Source organism: Eleutherodactylus coqui, chromosome 3 (assembly GCF_035609145.1).
Source record: "Eleutherodactylus coqui strain aEleCoq1 chromosome 3, aEleCoq1.hap1, whole genome shotgun sequence".
Taxonomy (NCBI): Eukaryota; Metazoa; Chordata; class Amphibia; order Anura; family Eleutherodactylidae; genus Eleutherodactylus; species Eleutherodactylus coqui.
Window position 1 is genome coordinate 295,170,130 of NC_089839.1, and position 15,128 is coordinate 295,185,257.

The following is a 15,128-nucleotide window of genomic DNA, read 5'->3' on the forward strand; positions in this document are numbered from 1 at the left end:
ATACGTTCAGTATTATAGTAGTCATATTCTTGTACATAGGGGGCAGTATTATAGTAGTTAGATTCTTGTACATAGGGGGCAGTATTATACTGTAGTAGTCATATTCTTGTACATAGGGGGCAGTATTATAGTAGTTATATTCTTGTACATAGGGGCAGTATTATAGTAGTTATATTCTTGTACATAGGGAGCAGTATTATAGTAGTTCTATTCTTGTACATAGGGGGCAGTATTATAGTAGTTATATTCTTGTACATAGGAGGCAGTATTATAATAGTTATATTCTTGTACATAGGAGGCAGTATTATAGTAGTTATATTCTTGTATATAGGGGACAGTATTACAGTAGTTATATTCTTGTATATAGGGGACAGTATTATAGTAGTTATATTCTTGTACATAGGAGGCAGTATAATAGTAATTATATTCTTGTACATAGGAGCAGTATTATAGTAGTTATATTCTTGTACATAGGGGGAAGTATTATAGTAGTTATATTCTTGTACATATGGGGCAGTATTATAGTAGTTATATTCTTGTACATAGGAGCAGTATTATAGTAGTTATATTCTTGTACATAGGAGGCAGTATTATAGTAATTATATTCTTGTACATAGGAGCAGTATTATAGTAGGGATATTCTTGTACATAGGGGCAGTATTATAGTAGTTATATTCTTGTACATAGGGGATAGTAATATAGTAGTTATATGCTGTACATGTGAAGCAGTATTATAGTAGTTATATTCTTGTATATAGGGGGCAGTATTATAGTAGTTATATTCTTGTACATAGGGGGCAGTATTATAGTAGTTATATTCTAGTACATAGGGGGCAGTATTATAGTAGTTATATTCTTGTACATATGGGGCAGTATTATAGTAGTTATATTCTTGTACATAGGGGGCAGTATTATAGTAGTTATATTCTTGTACATATGGGGCAGTAATATAGTAGTTATATTCTTGTACATAGGGGGCAGTATTAGAGTAGTTATATTCTTGTACATAGGGGACAGTATTATAGTAGTTATATTCTTTTATATAGGGGGCAGTATTATAGTAGTTATATTCTTGTACATAGGGGACAGTATTATAGTAGTTATATTCTTGTACATAGGGGGGCAGTATTATAGTAGTTATATTCTTTTACATAGGTGGCAGTATTATAGTAGTTATATTCTTGTACATAGGGAGCAGTATTATAGTAGTTATATTCATGTACATAGGGGGCAGTATTATAGTAGTTATATTCATGTACATAGGGGGCAGTATTATAGTAGTTATATTCTTTTAGATAGGGGGAAGTATTATAGTAGTTATATTCTTTTACATAGGGGGCAGTATTATAGTAGTTATATTCTTTTACATAGGGGGCAGTATTATAGTAGTTATATTCTTTTACATAGGGGGCAGTATTATAGTAGTTTTGCATTTATTGTATTTCTTATTGGCACAATGACTGATGACATTTTCTACAGATCCAGCGAACATGACTAATGTTCTGTATATAATACAATATATGATGCTGCGGGGGAGAAGGTGACAGGTTTATTAGTTAATGTGCTGAGTGTTGATATCTTTATTCCAGTCTGTTTTGAACTTTAGGAACAGAATCCGGAGCAGAACACGAGCTGCTGCTGACCTAAACACTACAGCAGATGCTCACTCTTTGCTTCCCTTTTCTTAACAACTTCCTTCCCTTTTGTACAGACGTCCTCCGCAATTTTACTAAGCATTAAATAATAGAAACAAATCATCAGCCGCAGACCGTGAAGATCTCTGCAAGCGTGAGCAGTGATATCTATGTAACATCAGCCGCTGCCAAGTTATGAGGACCCAACAAAACGTGACAGAAAGTCGCATCACCCTGAAAATTCCATGGAAATAGAAGCCACCGCGTCCTCCGAAGTATTCAGCCAGTTGTCAGTCTCTGGTCCGCTCCAATGGTGACAACCACGTTTGGCAGCTACGTCGGCACCAGAGGGGTTGTCAGCCGCGCTCCGCGCACGCTGACATACCAGAGGTGTGCAAGGAATCTTCCAGTTTTCTCCTACCTATTTTGGAGTAGTTGTCTTCTCTAATATCTTCTAGTCCGATCTCCTGCCAGAAACTGTCGTCCCATCCCTTGTCAGAGGAATACGTCCATTTACAGACCAGAGTGCACAGAGATCTGATGGAGGAGGCAAATCGCAGCATGTAAAATACAAAGTCAGCACCGCGACAGTGAAAATACTTACATAGAAACATAATTTGTACCCCAAGTGTCAGTGTGCCATTATCCTGTACCCCAAGTGTCAGTATGTCATTATCCTGTACCCCAAGTGTCAGTATGTCATTATCCTGCACCCCAAGTGTCAGTGTTCCATTGTCCTGTACCCAAAGTATCAGTGTGCCATTATCCGGTACCCCAAGTATCAGTGTGCCATTATCCTGCACCCCAAATGTCAGTGTGTCATTATCCTGTACCCCAAGCATCAGTATGTCATTATCCTGCACCCCAAGCGTCAGTATGTCATTATCCTGTACCCCTAGTGTCAGCGATTCATTATCCTGTACCCCTAGTGTCAGCGATTCATTATCCTGTACCCCTAGTATCAGTGATTCATTATCCTGTACCCCTAGTGTCAGTGATTCATTATCCTGTACTCCAAGTGTCAGTGTGCCATTATCCTGTACCCCAAGTGTCAGTGTGCCATTATCCTGCACCCCAAGTATCAGTGTGTCATTATCCTGTACCCCAAATGTCAGTGTGCCATTGTCCTGTACCCCAAGTATCAGTGTGCCATTGTCCTGTACCCCAAGTATCAGTGAGCCATTATCCTGTACCCCAAGTATCAGTATGTCATTATCCTGTACCCTAAGCAACAGCGTGTCATTATCCTGTACCCTAAGTGTCAGCGTGTCATTATCCTGTACCCCAAGTGTCACTGTGCCATTATCCTGTACCCCAAGTATCAGTGTGTCATTATTCTGTACCCCAAGTATCAGTAGGTCATTATCCTGTACCCAAAGTATCAGTAGGTCATTATCCTGTACCCCACGTGTCAGTGTGCCATTATCCTGCACCCCAAGTGTCAGTGTGCCATTATCCTGTACCCCAAGTATCAGTGTGTCATTATCCTGTACCCCATATGTCAGTGTGTCATCATCCTGTACCCCATGTTTTAGTGTGTCATTGTTCTGTACCCTAATGGTCAGTGTATTAATCTCCTGTACCCCAAGTGTCAGTGTGCAATTGTCTTGTACCTCACATGTCAGTGTGTCATTATCCTGTACCCCAAGTGTTGGCATGTTATTTATTGTCCTTCACACACCCCCACCCCCCAAGTATTTTTGTTTTGTCCTGTACTCCAAGTCTCAGCAAGTCATTGTTCTGCATCCCAATGGTCAGTGTGTCTATGTTCTGTACTCCAGGTTTCAGTATGTCATTTTCTTGTATCCCAAGTGAGTGTGTCATTGGTCTGTACCTCAAATGTCACTGGTTCATTATTCTGACACCCCAAGTGCCAGTGAGTCCATGTCCTGTACCCCAAGAGTCAGTGAGTCATTATCCTGCACCCCAAGTACTCGTGTGTCCTTGTCCTGTACCCCAAGTGTCCGTGTGTTCATGTCCTGTACCCCAAGTATTCGTGTAGTGTGTCCTTGTCCTGTACCCCAAGTATTCGTGTGTCCTTGTCCTGTACCCCAAGTGTCATTGATTCATTATCTTGTACCCCAAGTGTCAATGTGTCATTATTCTGTACCCCAAGTGTCCATGTGTTCATGTCCTGTACCCCAAGTATTCGTGTGTCCTTGTCCTGTACCCCAAGTGTCCATGCGTTCATGTCCTGTACCCCAAGTATTCGTGTGTCCTTGTCCTGTACCCCAAGTGTCATTGATTCATTATCCTGTACCCCAAGTGTCAATGTGTCATTATTCTGTACCCCAAGTGTCCATGTGTTCATGTCCTGTAACCCAAGTATTCATGTATTATTATCCTGTACCCCAAGTGTCAGTGTGTCCTTGTCCTGTACCCCAAGTATTCGTGTGTCCTTGTCCTGTACCCCTAGTGTCATTGATTCATCATCCTGTACCCCTAGTGTCAGCGATTCATTATCCTGTACCCCTAGTATCAGTGATTCATTATCCTGTACCCCTAGTGTCAGTGATTCATTATCCTGTACTCCAAGTGTCAGTGTGTCAATATCCTGTACCCCAAGTGTCAGCGTGTCATTATCCTGTACCCCAAGTGTCAGCGTGTCATTATCCTGTACCCCAAGTGTCAGCGTGTCATTATCCTGTACCCCAAATGTCAGCGTGTCATTATCCTGTCCCCCAAATGTCAGCGTGTCCTTGTCCTGTCTCTGAAAGTAATGAGACAGTAGGACCACAAATGAAGCACTATTATACTGTACCAGATAAAATTACTCAACTTTCCACTCCCTAACAGCAAGCGGAGATCTTCTCATGAATACAAAGTCCCTGATAAAGCTGTAGAACTTTCGTTCATTCAATCAATGGATCATTTTTAATATTGAACCCTTTTATGAAAACCCCGCACTGAATATCTAACATACGTAGCGCCGTCCCACCAGCAGCGTCATTCTGAGCCTCCGGATTTGTCTTACGTACAACTTGTTATTTCTGTAATTTAGGGGTTTTTAGCAACATGATTTATTTAATTCGTTCACCAGACTGTGAATAATGTGAGCAGAAGCCGAGGAGACAAAGTAACAAGTCGTCTTCATGCATCTTTTATGTTTCCGAAGTTATACATCTGGAAATATCAAATTGCTGTCTTTGCATAAAAAGGTGCTAATGGGTTTCTTCATAGGTTGGAGGTGCAATTCACTGCAGCACCCCCCCCCCCCCCCCATTAATATCAGAAAGTATCTAATCGAGACCTAAGTAACTCATAGTCAGATTCCCACAAGTGTGCGCGTTTTTATGCATTGGCATCGCGTATTTGTGCGTTCACCTACTTCTTTTAATGTACTTTTTGCGCATGTAAGTCGTGCGCAATTGCATGCGCAAAAAACACGTCCGATGCTCTAAATCATTCATATAACTAGTTAGTCTAGTAAGTTCAAGGTGTGTTCTTTTCCTGCGCAAATGTGTAGTAAAATAAAGCATGCAGTTTTGGGTTTTTTTCGAATTGTGCCCGCCAAATACGTGCAAGTGAGTAAAGCCATAGAAACCAATGCGTTTTATTTTCTGCCTATTGCCACGCAAATTTTCTATGTGCGAATACGCTTGTGAGAATTCGGGCGAAGGCCAAAACAAGAGGGATCTGACTGCGTTATTAAGGACACCTGCGTATGACAAGCAATCATGTGAATCGAGTAGATGATACTACTAATATAAGATAAAAGTTCTAGAACTTTCTGAAGAAACTATAAAAGTATAGAGGGGCTGCAGACCCCCAGAAAGCAGTACCCCTTGGAGCTAGATTATCTTGCTAAGATGATTTTGCTTTGATTAGAATGTTTTACATGAAAATTGCTTGATTAAATGCAATTAATATAAAATAAAATAAAGTCTGCAGTAAAGAAAAAGGTCTGTTTCTTTGGTTCATCGGAACTTGAAAGTCGTAATGGCAGTCATACTGGTGGTCATTTGTCCAGCGTGCCTAGAAGCATTTGTGTGACGGACACCTAATACAGCTGTAATATATATAAATGAAGCCTGGCATACCGGAAGCCAAGTGGACCCCATTATAGTCAATGAGGTCCATCTGATGCCGCTTGGCTCCAGCATGTGTTGGATCGATTGGTTCTGGTAGTTTTGCTGTTAGGCTACAAGGACGGAGCCGAATAACCAGAATTGTAGCACGAATGTGAAAAAGGCGTAAATCCACCTCCACCAGCCTGAACTATTGACACCGAACAAGAAGGGGTCAGAGATTCATGCTGCTTGCACCAAATTCTGACCTACCTTCAGCACAGGGCAACAGATATCTGGATCCATCTGACCAGGAGATATTTTTCTACTGCTCAGTAATACAATTTTTTTTGCTCTTTTGCCCAATGGAGTCTCACCTTTTTGTTTCTCTTTGACACAATGGTGCTGGAAATGGTCTTCTGCTGTTTCGTCTATCTGTGCTAAGGAACGGCGAGCTGTGCACTCTGACATGTTAGTGGGAGCACCAGGGTTGCATCCGCCTGCATGCAATTTGCTCAACTGTCCAGCACCTGTTCATCAGAATAATTCTTGACATCCTCCTATGACCCCTTTTAGTAACGAGTTGTTTCCGTCCACAGGATCCCTTTTTGTTGGAGGGTTTTTCCTTGATCACGCTATTCTCATTTTACTCTCCACACCGTTACAAGTGAAAACCCCATGTGGTTGGCAGTGAAATCCTGGCCTCGGGTAGTCTAACACCGATGACCAGGCCTCGTTGGAATTCACTTAGATTGCTGGATTTCCCATTTAATGTGGACTGATCCATGGGAAACTTGTCATGTGATTTTACTCTGCATTTCGGCGTCCTGGGGATAATTTCCATGCATGGAGGCTCTAATCGTGAAAGGGGCAGAGGTGTCTAATAAAAGGGGTCGTACAGTATATATAAACAAGTCGCACCAAAAGTAATGGCTAAGAACTTTCTTATTAAATGACATAGGCCATTAAAATAGCAAATGTTGGTAGAGGAACTCTTCCTCTATAGTACGGTATAATATGGTAGCCTTTCTTCTTCATGGCAGGTAAATAATGGATTCCAAGCAGCAACGAAATGTCGTCATTGACTTCTTAACAAGGGTAGGGCACAGGCTGTCCAACATCCACAGAAGGCTACAGAATCTTTACAGCGATGACACCAAGAGTAAAGTGTACAGATGGATGAAGAAATGTAACAAAGCGGAAACCAGCATGGAAGACAAACAACAGAGCGGGAGACCATCAACGGTGGCCACTGACTCGAATCATCAGCAAGTGGATGAATTGATTTGCACAGTAGGACAACTCACAATCCACGAGCTTAATGCACAACTGCACTGTGGTCACAATGCCATACAGAAGATGGTCAAAAACTTAGAGTGTCAGAAAGTATTACAAAGTTGGTACCTCTGCAGTTGAAGTAGAGAAGAGTCGAAATCTGTTCCGATCTTCTTGAAGCATTTGAAGCCAATGAAGACACTTTTTTCCCCCAATCTGGTGGCAGGGGATGAAATATGGGTGCATCATTATCATCCGGAAAAGAATCAATCCATGGAATGGAGTCCCACCTCTTCTCCAAGGCCTCAGCAGTTCAAGAGCCAGTAATCAACACAGAAAGTCTTGGTAACTGGTTTTTAGGAAGACAAGGTCCTCATTCTTCTTGATTTTCTGGAATGTTACTTACCGTGATGAACCAGCGGTAGATTGAGAAACTCAATTAGCTTACAGAAATCATAAGGGGGAAGAGAATGAACAAGAATCTGAAAAGGACCAACATTTACCGTGACAAAGTGCAACCACACACATCTCTGGCTTCAGTGAAACAACAAATTGGGCTGGTCAGTAGTCCTGCATCCACCATACAGCCCAGATCTGGTGGCCTCTGACTTCCACCTGTTCGGTCCAATGAAGGACAGTCTTCGGGGACAATGATTTTATGTTATTGACAAAATAAAAATGGCTGTGAAGAAGTGGGTACGAAAGTGCACACTTGAGTTTTTCAAAGAAGATTTGCGAGTTGGGTTCCATGATGGCGCAAATTCATTGCTTGTGATGAAGGCTATGTGGACTAATTTAGAGGAAGTGTTTCTCCACCAACTTGTTCAGTTTGAATGACCTATGTCATTTAATAAAAAAGCTCTGACCACTTTTGCATTATTTTCGTTTTGACCCCGAAGTTTTACATGATGTCTTTCAGCCATCACATGCCTTCCATTTGGGTAAGGAATGACAAATTGTCACAGCATGCTTCTGTCACGGCTCACCTGTTCCTGCAGCTGAAGGTGGTCACTGCCATGCTCCTGCTCCTTCCTTTTCTTCTGTGGCTCCGTGACCTCTTCCCATAGGACTTGTGTTTGCTGCCATCCAGTCTCTTAAAGGGCCAGTGCATGTTCTTATATCTCATTCCCCTCCAATCCGGTTAGGCGAATGCCTAAGCAATTGGTCTACTAGCATTTGTGACAAAGCCTTTGTTTGTGTTTGCTCTGCTTCTGACCCTTGCCTGACTTTGACCATTCTGACTTCTATGGTCCCTGACTTTGGCTCTCTACTCTGGACTTCATTACTGCCTGCCGCCAGCTCTGATCTTTAGCTTGGACCTCGTTACTGCACATGGGCTGCTAGCCCAATCTACAGCCTGGCTTCCTGCTACGTACCTGTTCAGACCTTCAAGTACTGCGCCTCGGCCTTGTGCAGAATAGGCAGCCACGTTACCAGGACTATCAGGCCTAGGGGGTTCTGCAGCAAAGACCGTATCCTGCTTGGAGGGGCAAAGGGTGGAAACCAGTGTTCCCCAGGTGCTGTCTCCACAAATAGTCTAAAATCAAGCCGGTGTGTGGCAAGGTGGACACAAATATTTTTTTCACCCACTCAACTACCCGCAGAGGTTGTCACTACTCCTGAACCACAAATCAGTCCCGTTTTGCTCTGATTTTGGCGTGAGCCATTAGAAACCATAGAAAAGATGGGTGGAAATTGTAATGGTAGCCCCATTGGCTATCCCCCAGCTGTCCTAGAGGAAGATATTTCAGGGAGAAGTGCTCTTTAAACAGTCTAGTGGGAACATCTGCTATAATGTCCGGAAGTTACTAAATTACTAGTTATAAGGAGCAGAACTATATACATTGAATCCATTCTTGTCAGCGGAAAAAAATGAAGTTTCCCCATATTTCCCCGTTGCAAACGGAACAGAGCAATCTGTGCAGCGGCGGCACCATGTATCCTGTGGTTTCACAACGATCCAGAATGTGCTCACATCACCAAACAGATTTGGTCTCAGGAGAAAGCAGCGCACGTTTTATAGCAAGATATGCGCGGAGTTAAGTAGGGACATGAGACGGGGATTAATATTCAGGAATCCTCAGCCACTTAGAGGAAATTTGGTTTTGCAGGCCGGAGGAGAATTTCAGCCGCTGCAAGTTTTCAATTATAGACGGATGTGGTGCCAGGGATAAAGAAATCTCTATTTTACTCAGTGCGATGAGGGTGTTGATTACCGAGCGGCTAGGCTGAGAAATTTCTACCATTATTTGGGTTTCCACATTTTTATAGATGGAAATCTTTGCATACCCAGTTCTGGAGAGCAAGAGGTCATGCCCTTAAAATGCACAGAAAGTCTAAGAGTTGCAGCTGAATGGATAATTGTCCCCCTGTGGCACTGGGACCAGTATGGATATCTTATGTTGCACCATGGGACACGCAGGCAACAGCGGCACCTGTACAAGAACAGAATGAAATAATGCGTCCCGCGGCCTGCAAGATGAATCTTTCCAAAGGTATAGAAGTAGGAATTGCACCTGGACTCTGGTGTCAGAGCGGGCATGAAGTTCCCCTTGCCACATACATAAGAGGACGCCAGTATTATAAATGGCACATGGTAGGTTGGCCCCTGATTCAGATTTTGAATTGGAGGAACTTTAATATTACCCCATTTGTCTCTCTAACAATCCCTCAATAATTATGACCAAGAGTATAACTGGGCAACCAAGGCAAATTTTGGACTTGGGCCCTCTCTAACTTGTTGCTTGGATGCATGGGTCCCAGTGGCATTGCCTCAGTCTATAAGATATATGCCCCTCATAAAAAATACACATAGTATATATATCCTGCAGACCTTATCATACAGTTAAATTGAGTGACTCAGATGTGATGCTCAAAATATGACATCTCTGGTTGGAGTACTTTACTATTCTATCCGCGCCAGACCGCCATGATGACTTCTTTGAGCAACGACTCATCTCTGCAGAACTCAAAGCACAAACATTTTTGGGCTCCTTGCTTTTTCATTTCAGCACATCTACACCTCTCTCCAGCTCAACACAAACACTACATCCATAGTTTCCCAAATGGTGATACTGCCCTACGGTTACTCTGCATAGTACCCCTGTGATGTGCCCCAGGAAGTATTAGTGCCCCATTTATGTCCTACACAATAACATAATTCCCATTGTGCCCCCTTTAGGTGTCATACACTAATAGTGCCCACATTGTGCCCCACATAATAAGTGTCCTCATTTCGCCCCATATAGAAATAAAAAAAAAACTTCTCCAACCCGATTCCTCTGTCCAACAACAGCATCCTTTCTCTGAGGCCCGGCAGCGGTGGCACAATGCAGCGGTGTCATTCTGCTGCTTTCACCTCCCGGAGGTCACATCACTCCCCGGTCTCGGCAATGTAAGTGGATGGTTAAGAAGCCGTTTCTCTCCTCCACGTAAATTTTCAACGACATCCGCATCCTGAAGACATTCATCCAGCTGAAGACATTGCTCACCCATTGATGTTGCAGCCCCAGTTGTTACAACCCTGATTATGAGCTATGAATTTCAGTCTCTTATATGCAATTTAGTTGACGGTCAAAAGTGTTTTTAGGGTGACTTCACACACAACGCACAGACATTCTCCAATAATGTACAGTACAAAGTATCAGATCTTAACAATGCAATCAGTGAATTCTGCAATGAATATCTGCATATTCCTTAAGGTGGCAAGACCCTGTCACCTACTGAGCGCCTGCGTAGCTGAACGAGTTGCGTATATGATATGTCTGTCCTCTCTGTTGCATCTTTCTGGTTAAATACAAAGGATAGATCAATATTCCCTATTAGGGTCCATAGGGGTAATACAAAGGGCACCCCATTCAAGACCCCTAGATTAGCCAATAAGAAGCTACAAAAGTGTGCCACCAAATTTGGCAGGTCCATCTATTACATGGACGACCACAGCAATCAGTGGGCTTTACATTGTAATCAACTCATCGTTCGATGAACTAGCAGCAGGACTAGGAGAACACATCTTAGAGTATGGAAGGTGGACTAGCTGGAGACTCGCCTTTCTTTTTAACGCTCCTTTAACTTATCACCAAGACTTTCTATTCTAAATTAGCTAGGTGACACCCAAAAACTAATGCTTCACTATTCAAAACTGCTGCTGGGAAAATTGTCTCTGCTTTACCCTTTCCAATCCACTGTCTGACATCTTCAGACATTCTGATGGAAGACTGTACAGCGCCGATGTCGAAAGACATCCGGCAGGGTATTCTTACTGTATATTACTGGCCGCTCTGTTGTTGGGGGCCTTTCCAGCATGTCCCATACAACAGTACTGGCTCTAGCCAGCAGATGGCGCCATTGTATATTGGCAGAAAGGGAAAACTCCCTAGGAAACCCTGAATCCAAAATTGGATTGCAAAGGGTTAATGAGTGCAAACTTTTGTGAGCAATTTAATTTAAATGATCCAGTTTAAGATTAGACGATTAAGCTATTTGGCAAACAGTCTTAAATAAAAAAGTTTGTATCATTTAGAGTATGCAGCTCCTATGCAAAGCTGTGTATCACCATGGTTACAGACTACAAACAAACCCTTGTAGTCTGATCCTTCGGTTACGTGCTACTTTAATTCATTGCACTCATTTTCTAGTGTCTGCAGGTTAGCAACAAAAGGCGCAAAGAGGCTACAAAGCCTTTAAGATGTTGCTCTTTCATAAAGAATACCGCAGAAATGCAACACTAAGTACTTGCTGGGAAAACTTGGATTCACTGACTATTAGAGGCTTATATAGTGATATCTGACCCTGCGATATAAGGCAGGTCTTTCACCCTCTGTGCCTTCATTGATTGTGTCTACATTACTCAGGTCACAGCATTGTTTTCTATGTATTTTAGATATCCAGTGACCTTTAAAAAAATAAGTCACCTTTATGGTAAGAATTACCTGTGAGCCTCAGGTGTGCTCTTTCAAGTTCCCTCTCTTGATCTGTGATGGTTGTTACAAGCACCTGTCAGACTGAATACAGTACTCTGAACTTGGAAAGGTCAAGGGGTGGCAAAGTGATATTATTATGTGGAGCATTGAAGAGTTTTGCCTTTGAAGTGGGAGCCGGGATATTTACAGGCATTAATGAGTTGATAAATATCTCTGTACATTATGGCAACTACACTGAAAATCACTTAACCTGTAAGTCACCGAATATCAAAGAGTCTCGGAACAAAGGAAACACACTTAGAAACATTTTAAAGGTTTGTTACTGTCACCACTAAGATAATGCTATTCTACCCCGCTTACTGCTAGAGCGTTCTACACTGAACCTGCTTCATACCCCCCAAATACCAGGGTTTCAATATACAGTGCGTCTGTCAATAGAACAGTGCACTATAGGTTATCAGAACTTATACCACCTGTGCATTTATAATTCTATACAGGAGATACCCAGGTTATACTGGCATGATCTATATCACTATATACAGGAGATGTATAACGTAAACCAACTGTCCATATAAAATTATGTACAGGAGATACCCAGGCTATACTGGCATGGTCTATATCACTATATGCAGGAGATGTATAAGTTATACCAGCAGTACATATTTAATTCTATACAGGAGATACCCAGGTTATACCGGCATGGTCTATACCACTATATACAGGAGATGTATAACTTATACCAGCTGCACATATATAATTATATACAGAAGATACCCAGGTTATACTGGTATGGTCTATATCACTATATACAGGGGATGTATAACTTACACCAGCTGTACATATATAATTCTATACAGGAGATACCCAGGTTATACCAGCATGCTCCATATCACCATATACAGGAGATGTAGAACTTATACCAGCTGTACATATATGATTATACACAGAAGATACCCAGGTTATACCAGCATGGTCTATATCACTATATACAGGAGATGTATAATGTATACCAGCTGCACATATATAATTATATATACAATATACCTAGGTTATACTGGCATGGCCTATATCACTATATAGAGGATGTATCACTTATACCAGCTGTCCATATAAAATTATGTACGCGATATGCCCAGGTTATACCAGCATGCTCCATATCACTAAATACAGGAGATATATAACTTATACCAGCTGTATATATACACAATTATATACAGGAGATACCCAGGTTATACCGGCATGCTCCATATCACTATACACAGGAGGTATATAACTTATACCAGCTGTATATATATACACACAATTATATACAGGAGATACCCAGGTTATACCGGCATGCTCCATATCACTATACACAGGAGGTATATAACTTATACCAGCTGTATATATATATATATATATATATATATATATATATATATTACATACACACACACACAATTATATACAGGCGATACCCAGGTTATACCGACATGCTCCATATCACTATACACAGGAGGTATATAACTTATAACAGCTGTATATATATATATATATATATATATATATATATATATACATACACACACACACACAATTATATACAGGCGATACCCAGGTTATACCGACATGCTCCATATCACTATACACAGGAGGTATATAACTTATAACAGCTGTATATATATACAATTATATACAGGAGATACCCAGGTTATACCAGCATGCTCCATATCACTATACACAGGAGGTATATAACTTCCACCAGCTGTGTATATATATATATATATATATATATATATATATATATATATATATATATATATATATATATATATATATATATATATATATACACATACACACACACAGACACACACACACACACACAATTATATACAGGAGATACCCAGGTTATACCGGCATGCTCCATATCACTATACACAGGAGGTATATAACTTATACCAGCTGTATATATATATATATATATATATATATATATATATATATATACATACACACACACAATTATATACAGGAGATACCCAGGTTATACCGGCATGCTCCATATCACTATACACAGGAGGTATATAACTTCCACCAGCTGTCCATCTATAATTACATATTACACTGTACAGAGATGCATTCTTTATGCCGCTGTTTGTCCTGCGGTTCTCGCTCGGCCTCCCGTCCCAGGAACACAATGAACACTTTTTCTTATATGAAGCAGCTTCTCGCCTGAGTCCTGATGAAGTGTCAGAAATGTTCTGCTGGTTCCTTCTTACGTTGCTGGCAGAATAACCCCAGTAAAATATTTTTCAACAATATTCTGTTTGGACGGAGGACAATGACACTGTATGTTACTCCATAAAGCGGTGTGAAGTGGCGGCAGGGGACTGGAAAACACGTGGAGTTGAATACGTCTTGATGACGGGGCCAGAACTGCCGTCTCTGCTGCTTATTAACCAGTCTTAATGGATTTTTCCTTATAATCAAAAATTCCTTCTAAACATAAGCCCCGCCATTGTTCTCACTCAAACCTGTTTGTTAGCAACAACTTTTTAGCGGACTACCAGTATGGCCGTCATTTCAGCCGCCTCAGACTCTTGATCTTTAAGAGTACCTGCCATGGCGTAGAATCGGCTGAGCTCCGCTGACTCTATCCACATTTTTTTTTCACACTGACCCTTCTTCACCCAGATGGGCTCTTTTTAAGTTCAGCCCGTCGCCCAACTGTTCCAGCAGAATCCTAGCCATGGCCGTTGTCTGCTCAAACCACTGGCTAGAAAGCGATACTGGATCGTTGAAACAGTTGGTTAATAAAGTTATATTTGAGCAGCATAACCCACATTCGAAGTATGACCGGAGTCCCGATCCCCAAGTCCGAAGAGTGGGACAGTGCTTCAGCCGGGAGCCTGCCATCTGACCGCCTGTATGTAGCCACCCTACTAATTCTGTCCAGTGACAGGTCCTCTTTAACCCCCTGGAGACATGACTTTGTCTTTGTGGGTTAAGCTGTACTTTATATTGGCACCATTTTTGGATTCATACAACTTTTTGATCGCTTTTTATTTTATTTTCTTGGAGATGGGGTGATCAAAAAACCTCAACTCTGGCATTGTGTGCGTTTTATTCTGATAGAGTTCACCAAACGGGATAATTTGCATAGTGAACACTAAGCCATGGATTTCTACCTTGGATTTGACCTTCACTTTTCCACCAATCCATATGTGGATTTAAAGGGGTTGTCCAGTTTTAAACCACTGCTGGTCTATCCTCAGGATAGGTCATCAATAATAGACTGAGACCCTCAC

The 15,128-nt window shown here is 41.5% G+C and overlaps 1 protein-coding gene across 3 annotated transcripts in view; it reads right to left on the bottom strand.

Annotated features, from left to right (window-relative positions):
* The window catches only part of FGGY (FGGY carbohydrate kinase domain containing), a 272,803-nt gene that overhangs the window by 209,215 nt on the left and 48,460 nt on the right, over positions 1–15,128 (bottom strand). For 2 of the 3 annotated variants that reach the window (XM_066597753.1, XM_066597754.1), the window contains exon 6: positions 2,056–2,171. In XM_066597753.1, coding sequence (XP_066453850.1) covers positions 2,056–2,171 — 116 coding nt within the window. Of the gene's footprint in view, positions 1–2,055; positions 2,172–15,128 lie in introns of those variants that run through there. The other variant, XM_066597755.1, reaches the window with a different exon arrangement.